Below are 21,183 nucleotides of genomic sequence, written 5' to 3'. Positions count from 1 at the left end.
GAAAATTTTAAATTGAACACTTGTTATGTGGTATTTAATCAGAGGATGTATTCAATATATATATTCATTGCTATCTTAGATTTTTACAACTTCTTTATGTGAATGAAAAATATAATGTTCAACCTCCTTTTGTTCTATTTCTAACAATTCCTGAGCAAATTTTCTTAGATAGTTTGATTTTTAAATTTGGTATGCAAAGTTTACAAAAAACATCACAAAATTGTGAAATTGTGTTCCTTAACCCACAGAAACAAAATGTCTGAAACTGTCAGTCATTCAATGAGTACCAGCAAACACCAATATTATTTGAAATGCCGTTAAAGGGGCATTTTTTTTCTTTTTAAAGCTAAAATTTATGAAAAATAAAAACCAATGGCTAGAGAAATGTGTCCCTTAATTTCTCTGAAAGATTTAACTTAAAAAATCCTGCCGATGTTTGATCTAGTAGATACATAGATATAAAAAGTATATTTTTGAAATACTTTCTGGTAAAATTTACAACTTTTTTGATAACGCAAATTTTGCATTCTGCCCCTTTATATTACCATGTTCCTCATCAGGTGTCTCGTAATCCCCACTCAGTAACTTTACGCTGAGCTGTAACCATGACAATCATACTGGTTCCATTAGCTAGAAAACTTCTAATAGTTCCTGGCATTAAACCACGATATAAACCAAAAAACCCTCCTCTCTCTTTTATAATTATTTTCATTCTCTCTAATACTGACACATTCCTAAAAAATATCATAATTCCAAATTAAATTCCTTCTGAAAAAGTGTTTATTGAAATAATAAAAATGCAGATTGGTATATAGACTGAACTTTTTGTCTTCTTTGATTTTTTTCAATATCTAAATTAAATGGTTCAATATTTGCAGTTTTAAAACATTCGTGATACATATGATATTTACTGTCCTAAATCAATAGCATGAATATAGTCAAACACCTTGTCACATACTTTCCATAATCACACTGTACTTGGCATTTCATATATTCCAATGGCCAAACAATCCACCAAGCTAAAGTAGCAGCTATTCCTGATGTCAGAAATGGACCTATTAAAGGTTTCTTAAATTGTTCAGGAAAATGTCTCCTTCCAGAATCCACCAATATAAAATATGTACACATTAGCCCCATTGTTCTGGCCCAAGTCACACCAAAACCCTGTAATAAAGTAATGACCAAAATTAAATCAATTTATAATGAAACTTGTCGATCATGAAATAGATCACTTACAACTCACTGCTATTAACACATGAGCAACATTCTCAGCTTGACACTAGTTAAAACATATGCCACTTGCAACTAGTGCAGCTATACAAAATCTTTGAATTGAATATGGCCTAGGGAAGTTCACCAGCAGTCTCTAAGCTTTCATTGCCTATTGCAACATTATGTATTTGGAATAAGATTATATTCAATTGCATGAAATCTTAATTTAAATTATATCAATGTTGTTTATCTGGTAAACTATTACATACCGTATAGACTTGAGAAAGCTGCCATTTTTTGCTGATTTGTCCTCTAACTTTAGCATAATCTAAAGGTGTTTCAATTATAGCTCTGATGGTAGAGGCACACATTCCAGCTGTCAATACACGTCTGTAGATAATAAAGAGGATACATGGCTTTATCTTGTTGTTTGTTTCAATTGGACACGATAAGTGATCTGTCCTTCAAAGAGTAGAGCCCCAGTTTAGTGGAATTCACTACAAAAAGTTAGCACTTTGAACAACTATTGTTTTGAAAACTTACAATTGAATTCCTCCAGTTCCAGGTAATTCATATTTTCCAAAACTCTGATCTTGATGTGTATACCTGCAAAAAAAAAAAAATTCAAAAGAGGTCAAAATTGTGACCATGAAGTTCTTTAATATTTTTTCTTAAACAAGTACTCCATTTCATACTCACACTGGTTTTATTATGTGAGCTCTCTGATAAGAATATATCGTGTTGACAAAACAAATAATAGGGTGAATTCAGATGTTCTAAAGCATGTCCTGTCTGGCTGGTGACACTATAGGCATTAAAAGTAATGGATTTTTGGGACAATCATTACTTACACAGCTTCAAAAACTGCAAACTGAGCAGAGCGGTAAATACCAGATCCCCAGAGTGGTGGAATACAGCCTCTAATATAACATAAAATAAAAATAATGCACAGACAACAATATCAATATACAATCATATCCAGTCTGTATGGTATGAGGATGCTTTTCAACAATATATGATCTAGGATATAGTACAACTATACAAAAATAATAATTTCTCTCTGATACAAGTGTGATCTGTTTGCGTTGAAAGTATTAAAGAATATCATTTTATTAATTTTCTAATCTGTTACTACAGTTAGCATTATAGATAAGCATGTAATTTAATAGATCATACATAGATTTGTCATATTTTTGAAGAATTTATCACTTTGTTTTGTATTGAATTTGAAATATGCAACTGCCCATTGAACTCATACCTGTATAGCCCTTTGATTCCTTGAGCTTTAAAAGTTTTAATAAAGGTATTTATCATATTGGTCTTCTCAAACCCACTCTGTGCCTGCATCTTTGTTTTAAGTGTGTCAAATGGATGCCCGACACAAACATTTGTGAATCCATATAATACTCCAACTAAAAGATTGAAAATCAAACATTACAGGATTAGTCAAATTTCTAAATTCATCTTTTTGTGAAAAATATACCCTCTTTTCCAAAGTCTTGAAAATGGATTTTAAACTATGTTCAGACAGCATAATAAGAGCTCATTCTTCATATTGTGGATTATTATTGCCCATGTACTTAAGTGAAATTTCTGTCAACTGGTATCTAATGAAGTACCAGTATTTTTTTATATGAGCTAACACTCTCTGCATTAAATGAGGTGGAACTAAAAAAAATTTAAACCTCAGTATCTTTTGAATGATATCTTTTAAGAGAGATAAATTTATTTTTATCTCAAGGCATCATTTGAACTATATTTCCAAAGTTTTTAATGAGGCATAGTCAACATGATTAAAAATTCTGTTACCTCCCAATCCAATGAAACCTTCCTTGATCCAATGTGTTCGTTCTTCATTATGTGTCATTATAAAAAAAAAATATCAAGTTGTTGCAGTTGAAATACGTTTCACATTGATATTTTTTTTATTCAAATTTCGCCCTTAGGCGCCCTTCAATTTCTACAAACATTGACTGTTGGTTTAAGAGTTTGACAGCTTGACTCCATGCTTCAGTAAACAATAATAAGCTTTGATCATCCAGTGCAGCAAAGTGGTTAGGTTAACCTCGACTACTTTGTTTACATGGAATTCTTCAATTGTATTATTTGATAAACCAACACGAAGTAAAGATGAAGAATTATGCAAATTCCCCTGTATGATTCGGAATAGTATAATATAGCAGTCTATTATTTGGGAAAGTTAATAATTTTTACAATTAAGCTGTTATTTGGAGGCTTGAGGTGAGTAAATTTGATTTATAAAACTATAATTGTATTTCGTGCCATGTTACTCAGTTATTTTAATTCCCATATTTGAGTAAATCCGGCAAAATGGCGGGAGTTGTGGATCAGCAAGAAACCGAAAATATTGAAAATGGGGACGAAATCAATGAAAATGAAGCACCAACACAAAATTTAGAATCCACGGAGCAGTCTGGTGGAGAAAGATTGATTCGACTGCCAATTACTAGAATAAAGCACATAATAAAGACTGATCCCGATGTTACATTAGCCAGTTCAGAGGCAGTGGTTGCCCTGGCAAAAGCTGCTGTATGTATGACAGTAATTATGTGGCTTTCGGTTCCACTTCTACATCCTCTTCCACATAAAATGATCAAGATGTCATACATCTTCACAATGTCAAGCTGATACGAACTTTGTCTTATACCTTGACTGCAATAGTTACCTTTCTAAATTTTCTTGGACTTGACCTTGTATGGTATGCAACCATTGGATTGAGTAAATACAGTCAAAAAGAGCCGTCAACTGAAAGGTTGTTAACATGGCTTTTTGTGATAACAGATTTTCTATCGAGGCCTCTGACTGACTGCATTTGCAAGCATAGCCTACAATCCTATCAAATCACTGAATATACAAGCTTTGTTGTCTTTGAATTAATGAGTCTTCGGACTGAGTTCAATGAAGTCTCTGGATTTAAATTTATTTTCTTTTTTTCAGGAGTTATTTATTCAGATGATAGCTAAAGATTCTGTTGGTAAAACTATTACTAATAAAAGAAAAACTTTATTAAGAAAAGACCTGGGTTAGTATAAAAAAAATAGACAAGATTATGTAGACCTATGTTAAAAAAAAATATAAGATGGTTATCAACCATGGATGTGGTTATGCTATTAGAAATATTTCATGTATGCTTTATGAATGCCTTTTCTTTTTTCAGATATCGTCTTAGAAACAAAAGATAGATACACATTTTTAGAAGGTATTAAACTATACTGTATTTCAATAAATTTCTAGAATCTGTTTGATTTAGTTTCTATGTAATCAATACATAGGCTGTTATTTAAAACTTTTTCCCAGATACAAGTACATGTATATAGATAATGAAATATACAGAATGATAGCATGGGTAGAGCTAAAACTATTTCAACCACGTTTCAGAATGGATATTTAATGTAGACATATTAGAAGGCCAGTCAGACTGCAGACAAGGCTAGCCTAACACTTCCCAAACAACTATTTATGAAGACGAAATGGTTATCAGCTCTGTACTACTTTAATTTTTTTGTGTTCTAGGTGCTTTAGATACATAATAGAAGAAGAGTATATGTGCTTTTAGCTGAATTTTATTTGAACTCTAAATGTGGTGTGATTGCTGATAGAAACGTGTAAAAGGAAGAGAACAGTAAAATTGTGGAATATGTAACTTGAAATGATGTTATTAACTATCACATAGTTGGATCTTGATGAACATTGTGAAGAAGATTTTTTATACAAGAAACAATTAATATGGATGGAATATTTTATTTGTAAATATAATATTAAGAAAGAAATACTCTATTATCACAAATAATGGTTATTCTTTCCCTTTGATACCAACACATTGTTCAAATATAATGCTAGATTGCCATTCCACAGCTCATAGTGACTATCAGGATTGCTTGGTCATCAAGAGGTTGTAAAAACAATTTCTACTGTAATTAAAATTACCAAACCACAGACCGAGGAGAAAATTTAGTTACATCAAGTACTGTTATGTGCAGAAAAAACTAATTATATACTCTTAGTACCCATAAAAACAATCTCAGAATATGGAGTTTATGACTTTCGCTTCTTTCCTCCTACAGTAGTAAGAGTCAGTCTTTCGCGACTTCTTGGTGATGGACGACTTCCAATTTGATAATCTTCAATTGTTCTCTTTAATCCTTTAATTTCCTTTTCATACTCATCCTTCATATGTTGAAGTTTCTACAATAATCAAAGATGAAATAATTCACATGAGGCAATATGTATTGATATGAATAAAATTATTATACACAGAGTTTTGATAGAATTTGTGTCAACTCTATAGAACGAACAGCAATTAAAATATTATCTTTTCTTAATGAGAGCATGATAATGATTATATCCTAAGTTTAAATTGAAGAAATGTTGTATTACCTTCCTAAACATTTCTTGGTTTTGTTGGTTTATTTGATTTTGATGTTGTTGAAGTTTTTGTCGTTGCAGATTGGCTAGTTTTGTTTCATACTGTAGAATAGATGTAAGACATAAAAGGATCTAGGACTGTTTGTTATTTGGATTGAAGATTATGTAGAAATATCTGAATCAATATTCAATGGTTATTCAATCTGGTCATAGGATTCAATACTTTAGTCCTTGATATTTACAGGTTGTGCTTGTTAAAAAACCCTTGACAGTTGAAAATTAAAAAGAAGAAAGCTAAAGCTGCCGTCATGACAAAAATTTCACTCACTATATTAGTCTTACCAGGTGCAGCAAGTTTAGTAATTTAGTTTCATTTTTACATTGTTTATATATCGTGGGTGACTGCTTGAAACCTCGTATAACGATATATGACGCGGAATTACTTTTCGAGAAAAACGCAAAAAATTATTTGTACGCGTATTTTGTTGAAATCTTTTTTTATTATTTTTTTTACCGCTATACATGGTTTTCATTCTCGGATAACAATTCGATATCTCCGGCCTATTGAACCAAAAACTCTTATATTAATACAGTATACAAGGTTTTTCATTTTCATCCGCAGAAAAGGAACATTGAACCTCGTATAATAATATATTTTACGAGGTTTTAAATCTGACTGTTTATATACGTGTTATTTACTTAGCGCTTTTAGAGTTATTTACAATCAATCTAAGAATACGAGGATTTGATCTCAAGATCCGCTCTTTTACGAGCCGAGCGGTACCAAAAAGTCAATATAACCAAATATGGCATATACGAGGTTTCAAGCAGTCACCCACAATATGTATCTATGATATAACAGACATTATGTGGACATAAACTTGGAAAGTCTGAAGGCTGCTGAATTTCAAGAGCAAAATCAACAAATTTATTGAAATTGAAAGTACCTCGTTTTTTAGGTCTGATAGTTCAGTCACTTTTTGAGCTTGTAATTGACTCTTTTCCATTTGTAAACCAAGAATTTCTTTTTCATTCTTACTGATCTTCTCTTGTAAAATATTCTTCTCATAATCAGCTTGACAGAAAGAAATACTTACATCAATTTCATGTGTTTTATATCAGGACCGAATCTGGTCCAGTGTTCGGTTCTGACATTGGTATAATAATATGTTTCTGCTTTTTAGTGATGCAGAAAAAAAATGTCTTATTTGCTATGCAGGATGTGCATGTTTTAGTGTTTTGGCAAATTTCCTGAAGGCACACTGCATGACATTGAATCTTTTGGTCAAATCGTTAGAAAATTCCCTTATTACACACTGCATGATGTTCCTTATCTTCATTAGCCAATCAAAAATTTGACAGTAAATACACTTCAGCTACGAAAAATGGAAATTTTGAAGAAAAAGTCCTAATACCTGTAGCTGTCATTTGATCTGTCAAGTTTTTTAATTCATCTTTATGACTTTCCTTTAAAAACTGTAATTTCTCCATATGTTCCTGATCTTTTCTTATTATTTCCTTAAAAAAAATCATTATGATATTAAAAAACACCTTCCTGGGTTCAGACAAGGACTTCCGTTGAATAGTAGAATACTTGTCTTCCAATCACATACATATTTATTTTATTTTTTAGATAGTTTCTGCTGTAGAGCAAAAGATAAGTCACACCATAAATTGCTTAACTTTTGTTTAAATCTTTTGTACCAACCATATCAATTCCCCAATGTCTTGAAGAAAATATGTAGGTACCAAAAAAAAAAACAGAAATTGTAATCACGGGTCTACCTGTCTGATGTTCTCCGCTTCTGTTTGTAATTTATCTGCAGCATTTTTCAAATCTTTATTTTCAGCTGTAAAATTCATTATATAAAAAATGTCTTAATTTCAAAGATTTATATAAAAAGTATATATCAAGTGCACCATTTTAGAACAAGTTTCATTGATTTTGTCCAGTTTTAGAGGCTTAAATTGTTTAAATTCAGTGGTCAAGATATCATTTAAGGTTAAACTGAAAAAGCCAAAGCTTCATGGGATAAAAGCTTAGGCATTCAAATATTAACTTGGCTGACAAATACAATTTCAGCTATGCCATGTTTATTTTCAACAAAAATAAAAGTTGCATTTCTTTTACACAGAAATTGACCACATATACATACCTTCTAACTCATCTACTCTTGATAAAAGGACATGAAGATCTTGGATCTGACCATGGAACTTTTCTACACCTACATAAAAAATGTCATGAAATAATATACGAATTCAGAAGAATAAGGAGTGAAAATCTGATAACCTGTAATAAAAAATTAATTTTAATGGAGAAAAGTCTGCTAAGGACCTCAGAATAAGGGCCATATGCAGCGCTCTTACCTTGACTAAAGTTGAACTCTACAAAGTTAGGATCAAGGCTTTCATTTTCTACATTTGATAGTCAAATTTAAGCACGACTTTCGTAAAGATCGACCGGTGCATACCTAAAGTCCGACTTAAGTCTAACTTTAGTCAAAGTTTAGGTAAAGTACGAGCGCTGCATATGGCCCTTAGTCCTACACATCTGGCTTAACCCAGTTCCTTTTTCGGATGTGATAATGTCATGCTTATCACATTTATACATCTTGTCTCAGGACAAGGGTCATATTTGCTTGGCTTTATAATAGCTTATTATCATGCTTGAATTTTCTATGAAACTGATTAAATGTGAAACCTTCAGATAGGTTAGCATTTTCAGTTAGCAGCTTTTCTCTTTCATCTAAAAGCATTTTTAGTCCTGCCTTAATTCTTTTATTTTCTTTCATCAACTGTTGACAGTCCTGAAAGATAGATTGAAAACTATTTAAGCTTATTTAGGCATAAAGACTATGCTATAAAGCTTATCACTTAAAGCCTATTTATTGAAAACTTAATAAATCATTTAATCTTAGAGCTCCACAAAAATTGGAAGTAAACACTGCTCATTACTCTACACTAGAAAAGTTGTGAGTCGTCCCATTTGTACCACAATCTAGTTCCAGGACCAGGACATGTCTATGAAACTAGGCCTACACCTTTATAATAATGAAATAAATTGAAAGGACTACCATGTTCCAGTCTTCAATATCTTGAAGAATAGCTTCTGGGTTTTCACAGGTCTTGAGATTTTTATCAATGTTTTCTCCATTTTGTGGATTAATATCAGCATTCTTTTTGTCCTTTTCTGCAATTTCTTGTCTTGCATCTGTTCTAATTTTAGATTCTAAACTGCTCTTCTCTAATTTGTCTATGGAAATCACAGGTTTTGATGCATCAGCATCAAGTACATTAGGTTCTTTTGTCAAGTTGTCTGTCATTATTGTAATGCTCAGATTTTTAAATGACAATAAATTTCTTCCAATAAAACTTCAAAGAGGTACAAGAGGATAAATTTGACATTATAAAAAATCGTCTGCTTAAATGGCTGGGTAATCGCATCTGAACTTTCCGTAATTACTTCCCTTGACAAATCTTCAATGTAGAAAAACAAAAAAGGACTTTATAATATCAACATTGCATTTCGACATTTCTCTAACAAAACTTGAAATTCCATTTTTCTTTGGTAAGAAATCAGCAAAAACTGTAGATTCATCAACGTTAAGATAGGTAAGGATCTATTTTAACATTTTTGCCTGAATGTCACAAGGATCTGGAGGAATTACTGTAAAAAATTGTTAAAATGAATTTTGGATGAAAAGGTTCCTCTGTGTAGCCGTAGTAGGAAATTATTTCCTAAGCATCTTAAAATGGAAAGATCTCCCGTGTGCCTGTGGTCCCCTTGACCCTCAGTTGATCATATCCATTTCATCTATATTTTTCTTCCATACTGTCAAAGTTTAATTGACTGATGACTGATTATGAACAAACGTACTAATAAAGAGGATAAAATAGAGAAAAACTTGATCCTAAAGCATAAATCGTGATCAACATCTGCATTTCCATTGGCATAAGAAAATTTTAGCATTTATTTTCATTCTACAGCAATATTGCTGCAGCAAAAAATGGCAGCTTCTACATCTAGGGATGCTAATGAAGTGACAGTTGCTTCCAAAGTTGGTTTTGCTGAATTATGTGGACTTTTAGAAAAGATTAGCAAAACTCAAGGCAATGACAAGAAAAAGAAAGTTTTGAAAGAGTTTGTTGATATCTGGAGAAATTATCATAAGGAATTGCATGGAGACAAACCTGACTTGGTAAGAACAACCTTTGAGAAACAATGTTCAACCTGTTCAATTAACATCAAATCTGTAATCTTTTTTAGACAAGGATTGGATAATTTTATTTGAGTCCCATAAGGGTTATTTTTAAAGCAGATATTTTCAGTCAGAGTGTTTTTGATCAGTGAACACTAGAAGGTCCATTGTTAGAATAAGCTCAGACTCTCTGTCGTTGACATTGGTTCAAATGACAGCACAAAAGATAAAATATAATATAATCTAACTGACAATTAAAATATTTAGCTTATATGTTATTAACTTCATTTAATTCATTTCCGTTTATTTTTAGGTGGATTCATTTTACCCAGCCATGAGATTATTGTTACCTCATCTAGATAAAGAAAGACTGGCTTATGGCATTAAAGAGGTATTATTTTTTACTTACAGTTTATATTTGACTGTATGAAATTTTGATATTTAAGCACTTAAAATATTATATGCCAACGCGTCTTGAATGATATACGTCAATTAGTTTAGTCAATACTTGCGCATTGGTGTATTGTCTTCTTTCCAACTTGTTTACCTGACTATCAATTTATAACAACATGTTTCAGGTTCTGTTTTAATATTTTTATTTCAGAATATGCTGGCTAAATTGATGATTGAAGTTTTATGTTTGGGTAAAGATAGTCCAGATGCAACAAGATTGTTGAATTTCAAAGCACCTAAAACAGCTAGAGGGGTGAGTGTTCTGTTTAAGTATTCAATGGCAATGGAAGTCAAAGAAATTTTGTGCAGCATATTGCCTTACAAAATTGTCTGAAGTGTTTTTGATTATTAAGAAGTTTGGCAAATTTTTCATCAAATAATGGAGACGCAATACATGTTTTTTCACCTCCATGTAGTTTTCATTCACAAAATATGCTATGTGTAGGTATAGTTGACGTTCTTTCATCTATATGCCAAATGTTATGAAAAAATATTCTAAGATTTCCAGTATTAAGCTCCATCACTGACTTGGAAGTTTTAAACCTGTATTGTGCTAATGAAGTTGTTTTACTATTTACAGGATGCTGGTGATTTTGCTAATGTAGCCTACTATGTATTAAAAAACAGGTGCCCTGACAAAGGTACATTAGCTATACAAGATGTTAATGATTGTTTAGATGCTATAGCTAATAATAATGCAGCTAAGAAGAAAGAACCAGTTCGAAAAAATATCCTCCATTTATTAAAGAATCTATCAGCTATAGAACAGAAATGGTTAATAAGAATGATTGTGAAAGAGCTAAAAGTTGGTTTGAGTCAGGCCTCCATGCTGTCTGTGTATCATACAGATGCTGAAGAGCTATATAATGTTAACAATAACCTTGAGAAGGTTTGTCTCTTTTATACCTTTTCGTTTTACGGTCCAGTAACGACAGTGTTCTGTTGTCAGCCTTCATTAAAAAGGTTTCAAAATCAGCGACTTTATTCTCCAAAACTTAAGATGGCTAGTGTTCTAGTCATTTGATTATTCATCACAAAAATTAAGTTGAAATTGAGATTTATTATCCAAAGAGATTACTATATTTTCTAAAATCATCAAACTTTATAGAAATTAAGTCCCATGTGTTGATTATTCTTTGGTAAATTGGACTATAAAATTTGTAATGTGGATTTTAACTGCAATAACTGACATACAAAGTATGTTAAATTGTCATTGTAAAAAAAAATTCCTTATTGATAACTGTGTATTTAATTTGACTAGGTGTGTAGATTATTGAGAGATCCAGCTGTTAGAGCACATGAGATAGGAATAACTATCTTCTCGCCTTTTACTCCAATGTTAGGAGAAAGAGGCTCACCAGAAAAGGTTGGTGGATTTATTTCTTCAGAATCCTAGTCATTATAATAATTAGGGTTAATTAATGGCATTTCTTGTTATGTACTTTTGAGACACATCAGTTCTTATCTGTAGTACTCTAATTCCAATTAGAGAATCTGAAATCTTAGATGGCTAAAAAGAATCTTGATTTAAAACCGTGGTCGAATCCAAGCTGCTACTGGCTCTCCGAAATTTGCCTAATTGTAAAGCCAATGACTGTCTAGCATTAAATGGTTATTGGTTTGTTATAATAATTAAAACTGGTTAATGTGTAAATCCGGGGTCAGAGTTCAAATGTCTTCGTGTTAAAAACTGTGTGATATTATATTGTAGGTGGAGAATTTAATGGATGGTAAAATGTATTTTATTGAAACTAAGTTTGATGGAGAGAGAATGTTATTACATAAAAATGAAGAAGAATATAAATATTTTTCTAGAAGGTTGGAATTCTTTTAACCTCTTAATTGACTTGAAAGTCATGTGCATTTCTATCTTCTTTCTCTTCCTATGATAATGAAATTATTCTTGAGACAGCACAATGTAAAATTTATTTTTAGTTTTATATATGTTAATTGTTTGTAATAATGTAAAATAATTATAGAATATGATATTAAAATTGGATATCAAAATTTGAATTGTTTTTCTAAATTTGTTCATATTTTTTCCAGTGGTAAAGAATATACACACGTGTTTGGTAGTAATGCATTTGATGGTTCTCTAACTCCCTATATAGCTAATAGTTTTAAACCAGGTATAAAGAAATGTATATTAGATGGAGAAATGTTGGGCTATCATGCTCAAACTCAAACTTATGGTATGTTTCTTTTCCTTTTCAATTTCATGCTCATGAGTACTGTATATTTCCAAGTATAATGCGCAGTCTTTTACCCAAAAATGGGCCCCTTACAGAGGGGTGCGTACTATACACAGTGAATTAAATTTTGAGTATATCTAGGTTTGGGGTAAAATGGCTGCTCCTTGCCTTCTTGGTTTCTTATTTGTTTGAGCTATTGTTGTTTAGTGAGTGCTATGAGTGGTGAAGACCTATCAATATTTTAAATAATACTTTTAAATTTTGAGTCTGGATGTTCTGCTCCCTATCATTTATAAACCCAGTGTGTTACGAGCTTGTTGGCGTAGGTACTTTTACTCTTCCATATCCCATTTTAATTTGATTGCAGGTACGAAAGCTGAAAAGTTTGATATTAAATCATCAGATTTAGCTGAAACTAAAGGATATCAAGCTTGTCTACAAGTATTTGATATTTTACTCTATAATGATAAAGTTCTGACTAATCTACCATTAAAAGAAAGATTAAAGTATATAGATAAAGTATTTAATACTATAGAAGGTAGAATACTGATCAGTCAGGTTAAAGAGGGACATAACAAGTGAGTAGCTGTAAAGGCGTAATTGTTTATTTTCATCAGCTTATGAGCTTGAAGTGTCATATAGCTTATTTTTTAGAGAATAGTGTTATAAATCATTTAGGCACTATTAAATTGTAACCTTATAGTTGTAAAACTGCCTTAAAGCCAAACCTGTTGGATTTTATTCATTTTTGGATTGTCTAGAATGATCCAATAGAGCAAATAGATAATACATCTCAGCATTGATTATATCTTTTTGGACTTCCATATTAAAATGAACTGTCTGATGTTTCAGTCAAGATTGTGCGGATGCTCTGAATGAGGCTATAGATGGTAGAGAGGAAGGTATTATGGTGAAGAACCCAGAATCAGTGTACAGACCTAACACAAGAAAAGGAGGATGGTTTAAAATTAAACCTGAGTATATCGGTGGTTTAATGGATGAGTTAGATATAGTTATAGTTGGAGGATATTTTGGTGTAGGAAGTAGAGCTGGTATGATGTCACATTTTATGTGTGCTGTGGCTGTACCTTCTGATGATGGGGAACATCCTCAAGTTTTTCATTCATTTTGTAAGGTATATTGTAATCGAGTCATTTTTTTTTAAGTTTTGTCTTCTTTTTTTTTTTTTTTTTATTATTGATCAGATTAGACCATAAATAAGATTATAGAGCTGTTGAGTTATGCAGGTCTTGAAGCTGATAAACAGAATAATATTCGACCCCTTACTGAACCTAAAGATCAATACACTTGTGGAACACATTTCAGGTTGGTTCAGGTTATTCTAAGAAAGAATTAAGTGACTTCAATAAGAAACTAGCTGATCATTGGCAAGTATTTGACAAGAGGAACCCTCCAGACTGCCTGATTTTAGCAGCAGGATTTAAAGAGAAACCAGATGCCTGGATCCATCCTTCTAAATCATGTATTGTTCAGGTAATGAAGCAAATCAGTTTAGAGTAAAGGAGATTATATAAGAGTCTGAGAGTTCCAGGTATTGGTGGCATCAGACATGATTGATATTGGAATGTTCCCATCAGTCTATCTGTTATAATAAAGTGTTGGTGTAATAATTTTGTTCAGTATATTATTATTATTATTGTTATTTCTGTTTCATTACAATATTAAAAGACTTGTGAATAGTTAAATACTTGGAACTAACCATAGCACAATTAAGGCATTATTACCTAGGTGTTCTAAATGACAGATGTCTTATGTAATAGTAATTGTAGATTAATGTCTTGAAACTTGTAGGTGAAAGCTGCTGAAATAACCGAGAGTGATAAATATAAAACTGGTTGTACATTAAGGTTTCCTAGAGTGGAATGTTTTCGAGATGATAAACCCTGGTTTGAATGTTTATCTACTGTAGAACTTGAAGAATTAAGACAGGTAGCAACAACCCAGCATTTCCTTCAAGTTAAAAAATAATGTTCGAAAAGGCTTGACAAAAACACCAAAGAAATTTTATATAAAATTTTCATTACTATACAAGACGTTTCTGTAAATCATGTTTTCAGATGTTCTAGGTTTAAGAATTCACATTTCACTATTGTTATAAGGACTTTCAAAGCTTTATGTTCATTGATCAGATCATTTAGACTATCAGTGCATGCAGGTGTTTTTATGCTACTGTAACAAATCCTTCAATGAGCATACTACCATTTCATCGACTTTTGTATTTCACTTGTCAGAAGTCTGGAGGTAAATTAGCTGGAACAAGATATGATTTAGATGACAGTGCTCCAGTGAAGAAGAAGCGTAAAGTGATATCAAGAGTTGTCCGCCCTACATTAGGTTCACGATTTAAAGCCATAGATACCTCTAATATTACGCAGGTTAGTATATTGGTACCAAATTAAACATGTAGTGAGTTCAGATAATTTCTAAGATTTTTATGACAATCAAGAAAGCTTTGAGAGCTGAGACTAGGCCAACTTGTTTCTGGTTGTATTAGTAAAAAAAAAATTATTTCTTAACTTAGTCAGCTATTGCACTGTCAAAAATAAGAAGAGAACGTTTACAGAAGTGATAAAAATTTAGACATTCCACTTATTTTATTCCAAGTCTTACTCAGCTTAAATGGGATAAATGTAATTTTTGTCATTGGCCAATAAGGAATACAAGCCTGAATAATGGATTCATTTGCTTTGATCATTTTCAAGGAATTTATGGCATTTGTTTTTTAAATATTTTGACAGCATTTTTGTCTCTACCTTAAGTAGGCTAGTATTTAAAAAAAACATTGTCTCACCAGATATCCAAGATGTTAGAAAATAAAGAAATATGTGTAATAAATGGATCTGAAGATTGGCCGAAACCAGAATTAGAGAAGAAAATAGTAGAATATGGTGGAACAATTGTACAAAATCCAGGTTAGATATTATTGATGGTTTAGAAGATCACTAACCTAACAGTTATATTTGTTTTCTACTTAATATATTATTTTTTACAATTTATATTAAATAAGGCTTTATTCCCATTAGTCATATAAGTAAATCTTAGTTATAAACATCCTCTTTCTGTTCATTGTTTGTGAATATTTTATTACGTCTATATTAATGGGAAGAATTTATGGTTAAATAGCCTATGTCAAATCAGTCATCTTTTATGTCTGTAATATATGATTTTAGGTGGAGAAACATACTGTATATTAGCTGATAAGATAGCTGTAAGAGTTAATAACCTTATCAAACGTAATATTTATGATATTGTTAAAGGTACTTGGTTTGTTAGATGTATTGAAAATGAAACATATATTCCATGGTAAGGGTTTACATACCGGTAATATCTAAGTACAGTGTTTCATATATTTTTGTCACAATTTATGTCTATTTGTCGGTATTTTATCATTTCTGACCATATACTACAAATCGGTCACACCTTTTCCTGTGTGGAGAAAAGAATTTGTTTCGGAAACCAATGTCTCCCATTCAGAATTTAGATAGCTATTCAACATCTATGGTGATACAATAAAGCAAATCATTCAAAAAACTAACTGAACACAGGTTAATGTCAAGCACTAATCTCTGGTGCAATATTTGCCATTGTTGTAATTAATAATCAATTTATTTCAGGACTCCAGGAGATATGATACACATCTCACCTAAAACTCAACGTAAGTTTGATGAAGATTATGATGTATATGGTGATAGTTATTATACAGATACACAAGAAGATCAGTTAAAACATGTTTTTGATAAAATGGAAAAGGTATTGAATTTTATATCATCTTTCTTAATGAACTAGTATTCTTTATTGTCTTGTTTACAATTGGAATCGGTGTAGTATATTCAAATGTTTTTTGCACATTGGCCTTAAATTGCTTCTTGCTATTAGCCTAATCACTGCAAAAAAGTGGGATATAAAACTTGATTTCATTTCGTTTCTTGTGTGAAATATTATTGGAAAACCAATCCCTTCAAATCTTTCGTGTATGTCAATTAACACGTTTTCCCTAAAATAATGAAAGACTGTCTATTGTTCCCAGAAGGCTTATGAAACATGAAACTCATCTGGTCTCTAAAAGAAAGATTTTCTATTCTATAGTTTGAAGATGAAGATATGTTAGACAATGAAGATATAGCTAAGATAGAAGAGAATTATTTTCCTGATGAATCACCTTATGGTTTATTTAGAACGTGCAGGTAAATACCAGATAAAGCAATGTTAATTCTTTTGAAAGATGTGTAAAGTTTACATCTTCAACTTCAACTGTGGTACTCAATTGCTAGTCCTGATTTACCTGTCAGCCACTCACTTGAATCCATGTAGGCAGGTCTGAAGGTACCACAGCTTACAAACTGACATTATCATGAATTTGCTAACTCTTTTTGAATATTTGATAGAAATGGCCCTTTAATATGTTAAGTCTGTAGCACTCATTTGCTAGGTTTGATTTACATGTTACCCTTTTGTGACCTGAATTCTGAAGGTACCATGTCAACATCTTAGCTGTGCCTACATGACAGAGTCATTGCAGAGTCCACAATAGTATCCTGTATTGTATACTAAAATATATTACAGGATCTATGTGGATAACAATTTAGTTATCAGTGATGCCTCAACAAAAATTCCTAATAGTAGTCTTGATCTTATTGGCCTGGAGTTGAGATTCTTTGGTGCAACAGTGTCAGAAAGACTGGATGAAAAGGTCTCACATGTATTGATAGATTCAAAGTAAGTAATATCTGGTTAGAGATGGGTAATAAATATTGATTTTTCATAGATTTCTTACAAACATTGTCCTATGTCGTGATGATTCTACAATTCTTGTAAGGTTCAGATTTTTAAATCATATAAAAGTATTTGGAGGTCAGATATAGTATTGGCAAGTGTCACAATTAGTCAGTGATAACCAGTTCATACAACATTGTTTAGGATGGAGTGTGCCAAGTGAACAACAATGTTTTTAACAGTTAAAAAGAAATACCAAGAAATAAGTCTTACAGAATTGTATCTATTAAACTAGTTTTCATTCTAAATCATACTGCTTTTGGTTGGCATTAATTATCAGAGCTTGGAATTTAAGGTTGTAATGAGGGTCAACTTAGAATTAATGGTGCCATGCTTATATATCTATTGTTATAATTTATACAGAGATACAAGTCGTGTTGGTCAGCTACGTGAAGTTAGAAGAAGAAGAAGTAAAAAGTTCAATATTATCAATGAAGATTGGATTAAAACTTGTATTGAAGAAGGAGAGCTATGTAATGAAAGGAAATATGAGCCAACTGTTACTACCTGATAGATTATGACTGGACTCAGATGGATATAATAATATAAATTATGGCAGCTACTGACAATGAAGTGAAAGAACAGTGTTGAGGCTTGACTGACATCTACGTAAATCATAGATGTGCACTTACAGAGACAAATAGATATAATGTATTACAACATTAGTCTTCAATTTCTTATATGTTTATCTGTAATGGTATATATGTTTCCACTTACAGCTGCATTTAGACATTAACACTTTGATCTTTTCATTATGGTAAGATAAATAGTAATTGAATCTTATTCAGTCCAAAAGCTGTGTATAACAGCATAATTATGCTACCTCAAAATAAAGCAATTGATTCTGTTTTTTTTTTGCATTAACCCATCTATGAATATCTTTGATGAAAACTAAGCCCCTGTTAATATTTTCATAAGGAAATTATGATTTCTTTAGAAAATCAAAATTCAATGGGTAACTTCTTTGAATGTTTGTCAAACTCTACTTTAACTGAAGGTTAATTTCAACACTTAGAAGTGTCAACAAGATTAATCAATGTTTAAATGGAAATCATGTTCCTCATAACAGTACATCATGTACTTGCACCAGTTAAAAATTGTTAGTGTATGTGTTCAATGTAAATATATATTTGTTTGTGTTTGTTTATGAATGCCACACATTTTTAAGAAATTCATTGTTTTTATTCCTTTACATCAACTCATGCATTCATAATTTATTTTAAAATCATAACTGACTTTTATTAAACTTAAATGAAAAACATACAATGGTCTTTCTTTAGTACTTGTTCAAGTGCTGAGCACTTATTTACTTATCACTTATTTCTTATAACAGTCACAATCTTCAAACTATGCACAAGAATGTTTCTTCACTAGAATTGGTATATAAATACAAGGAAGGATCAAAAGGCTGTGCTAAAAAGCACTTCAACCCTTAAAGATTATGTGTGAATTTGGAATGGTGCGGACACTGCAGTTAATCCATATAAAACTTCTCTTTATGAAGTCCACAAGTTAATTAATACACTATTCAGGAGGAACAGGTCAAAGTTTGATCAATTACTTCCAGTATCCACATTGTTTCCATGATAGAATTAGCTGATAAATCTTGTACTTTAATAGCTCGTAATATTGGTGTAGTTTCTACATCTAATACTATACCAGTTATCATTACATACTGTCCTACAAAATATAACAATACCAGTTATCATTACATACTGTCCTATAATATATAACAATACCAGTTATCATTACATACTGTCCTATAATATATAACAATACCAGTTATCATTACATACTCTCCTACAAAATATAACAATACCAGTTATCATTACATACTGTCCTATAATATATAACAATACCAGTTATCATTACATACTCTCCTACAAAATATAACAATACCAGTTATCATTGCATACTGTCCTATAATATATAACAATACCAGTTATCATTACATACTGTCCTACAAAATATAACAATACCAGTTATCATTACATACTGTCCTACAAAATATAACAATACCAGTTATCATTACATTCTGTCCTACAATATATAACAATACCAGTTACCATTACATACTGACCTACAAAATATAACAATACCAGTTATCATTACATACTGCCTACAATATATAACAATACCAGTTATCATTACATACTGCCTATAAAAATACAACCAGATAATATGAAATAAACAAGGTAGTAAGACATGAAAATATACTTTACATTCCAGATAATGGAATAAAGATAACATTTATGGATTAACCTTGACACGGTGTCTCTATGTTAAATTAATTTTAGTGGCTAAAGTCTACCTTGTAATTTATGAATACCAGTATCTATAATTAAAACAAAGGTTTATTACATCATATTTTGAGAAAAAATTGGCCAGCATGTCACAAAAAATACTCTGGAACTGGATTCCTGGATTAATTGCAATGAATTGGTTGCATGCAGACTTTAGAGTAGCATTTGGACTTGTTTTTACCTTTTTTAACTTTAGGACAATTTGGTATTTTATCATTGCCTAAAACTTGTATTATACCAGTTCCATCATCAATTACTTGCTGACTACAATTATCATTGTTCTAAAATAAAAAGGGCATTTTGTACAGGAACTTTTTTATATATCATACATACATGAAAACCATTTTTCTGATCAAGAAATGATGGTCATAAATTCTAATTTTAGCAAGACTAAACCTTCCGAGGAGTGGAAAATCTCCATAACAGGAACTAGTTTTTCTGACTAGCCTACTTCAGACGATCACTGTCAAAATATCTATCAGAGGCTGGAATAGAGGCAGATGTTTCAGACAAGAGGTTAGTCTGAATAAATTTATCATTATTCCAGTCAACCCAATAATCAAATAGGTATGAATAATTCGGAAAGCTTAGAAATAAGAATTTCATTCTCTTTAGAATACCAGTACAGAAAAAGCATTTTAAATCAAACCACTTTCTAAATTCATTGGCCCCATATTCCAGATAGACCTAACATTGGACCCATTATTACCTCTATAACAGTGCCTTGTACCCAAACACTAACTGGATGTTGTGATGGTTTAGTTTTAATATAATGTTCTTTAACTTCTTGTATAAATAATTTCTTTGAGGGTAAATCTAATGTACTCATCTTCTACTGAGTTCTTGTCTGTAAATATAATATAATGAATGTTAAGAGATGTGTAGGTAGGGATGTGCATGTTCTACTAATTCAGTTCCAATTCTATTTGCATCAATAGGAACATGTTCCAAAGATTAAAATTATTTAACCCTTTATATTAGGTTCTGTATTTCCTACTGGTTTTTGTGTTCTAGACCTACATTTGTTTCGGATTGTTTTAGGAAACTCGCACAAATCCCGAAATTGTACGTCACCACATTTGGCGCCCTTTTCAAAATACTTTGACGGTCTTTTTGCTGAAGGTTTTGGCTTTCACTTTTACAACATTTCTGGCGGGAATTGAAATGCCGATCACTTTCTACGTTAAGAATTTATCATCTCACTGATTGTCCAAGAAAAATTACCAAGCACAGATTCATAGCTAAAAGTGTTATGTATTATGTATAGATATCTATACGCTCTGGTATTATTGATGATATCGTACATTACAGAGAATGTATATAAAAGATAAGGGAAACGAAATAATACGTTCGATCAGGAGGAGTAATTGTTTGTGGTCTGAACTGATGGGACATAACTCTTTCAAGTTGAGACAACAACAAATTGTTTTCATTTGTTTGGATCTGGTTATAATTCCTTATGGGTGCTTCAATGAATATTATGGTCGTTGGAATATCTACATACAGGCCAATGCTTACATAAAGAACTGAAAAGGCCGCATTTAGTATTACTTAAGGAAATGAAAAGCGGACGCCCGATTTGTCGACAATAATTGGAATTGGATAAAAACATGATTATGATGTATTATACTATAGCCTACGTAC

The 21,183-nt window shown here is 31.4% G+C and overlaps 5 protein-coding genes across 5 annotated transcripts; 2 read left to right on the top strand and 3 right to left on the bottom strand.

Annotated features, from left to right (window-relative positions):
* Nucleotides 1-556: 556 nt before the first annotated feature.
* Nucleotides 557-2,559, bottom strand: LOTGIDRAFT_152560 (hypothetical protein; the record flags this gene model as incomplete). The annotated part of the gene is made up of 6 exons (XM_009045990.1): nt 557-734; nt 959-1,164; nt 1,482-1,602; nt 1,756-1,818; nt 2,064-2,132; nt 2,471-2,559. 6 exons carry the CDS (start codon nt 2,557-2,559, stop codon nt 557-559), a joined length of 726 nt encoding a protein of 241 aa, XP_009044238.1.
* Nucleotides 2,560-3,612: 1,053 nt separating this feature from the next.
* LOTGIDRAFT_89209 (hypothetical protein) lies at nt 3,613-4,434 on the top strand (the record flags this gene model as incomplete). Its single annotated transcript, XM_009045989.1, has 3 exons — nt 3,613-3,762; nt 4,171-4,255; nt 4,391-4,434. Coding segments are annotated over 3 exons (279 nt in total), but the record flags the coding sequence as incomplete, so codon positions are not given.
* Nucleotides 4,435-5,268: 834 nt separating this feature from the next.
* On the bottom strand, nt 5,269-8,921 carry LOTGIDRAFT_152558 (hypothetical protein; the record flags this gene model as incomplete). Its single annotated transcript, XM_009045988.1, has 7 exons — nt 5,269-5,418; nt 6,546-6,673; nt 7,014-7,116; nt 7,384-7,448; nt 7,755-7,823; nt 8,300-8,405; nt 8,673-8,921. 7 exons carry the CDS (start codon nt 8,919-8,921, stop codon nt 5,269-5,271), a joined length of 870 nt encoding a protein of 289 aa, XP_009044236.1.
* A 177-nt stretch (nt 8,922-9,098) lies between these two features.
* Nucleotides 9,099-18,498, top strand: LOTGIDRAFT_181463 (hypothetical protein). The gene is made up of 19 exons (XM_009045987.1): nt 9,099-9,210; nt 9,586-9,797; nt 10,111-10,188; nt 10,402-10,503; nt 10,831-11,139; nt 11,512-11,616; nt 11,962-12,068; nt 12,297-12,442; nt 12,810-13,020; nt 13,295-13,577; nt 13,769-13,936; nt 14,255-14,392; nt 14,695-14,838; nt 15,258-15,375; nt 15,634-15,766; nt 16,078-16,213; nt 16,550-16,647; nt 17,027-17,179; nt 17,600-18,498. The coding sequence occupies exons 2-19, from the start codon at nt 9,606-9,608 to the stop codon at nt 17,745-17,747; spliced, it is 2,769 nt and encodes a 922-aa protein (XP_009044235.1). The 5' UTR covers nt 9,099-9,210; nt 9,586-9,605; the 3' UTR covers nt 17,748-18,498.
* Nucleotides 18,499-18,764: 266 nt separating this feature from the next.
* On the bottom strand, nt 18,765-20,368 carry LOTGIDRAFT_152556 (hypothetical protein; the record flags this gene model as incomplete). The annotated part of the gene is made up of 13 exons (XM_009045986.1): nt 18,765-18,916; nt 18,953-18,956; nt 18,993-18,996; nt 19,033-19,036; nt 19,073-19,076; nt 19,113-19,156; nt 19,193-19,196; nt 19,233-19,236; nt 19,313-19,316; nt 19,353-19,355; nt 19,548-19,571; nt 19,721-19,820; nt 20,249-20,368. 13 exons carry the CDS (start codon nt 20,366-20,368, stop codon nt 18,765-18,767), a joined length of 471 nt encoding a protein of 156 aa, XP_009044234.1.
* Nucleotides 20,369-21,183: the final 815 nt, after the last annotated feature.

Source organism: Lottia gigantea (genome assembly GCF_000327385.1).
Source record: "Lottia gigantea unplaced genomic scaffold LOTGIsca_1, whole genome shotgun sequence".
Taxonomy (NCBI): domain Eukaryota; kingdom Metazoa; phylum Mollusca; class Gastropoda; family Lottiidae; genus Lottia; species Lottia gigantea.
Note: the sequence above shows the minus strand (reverse complement) of the source record. Positions and strands in the feature narration are given on the sequence as shown.

Excerpts from the sequence above, each read along its gene's own strand:
- LOTGIDRAFT_181463 (XM_009045987.1), top strand. The coding sequence starts at position 9,606 with ATGGCAGCTTCTACATCTAGGGATGCTAATGAAGTGACAGTTGCTTCC. Across the intron at positions 9,798-10,110 it reads ATGGAGACAAACCTGACTTG|GTGGATTCATTTTACCCAGC; the intron begins GTAAGAACAACC and ends GTTTATTTTTAG. Across the intron at positions 10,504-10,830 it reads CACCTAAAACAGCTAGAGGG|GATGCTGGTGATTTTGCTAA; the intron begins GTGAGTGTTCTG and ends TACTATTTACAG.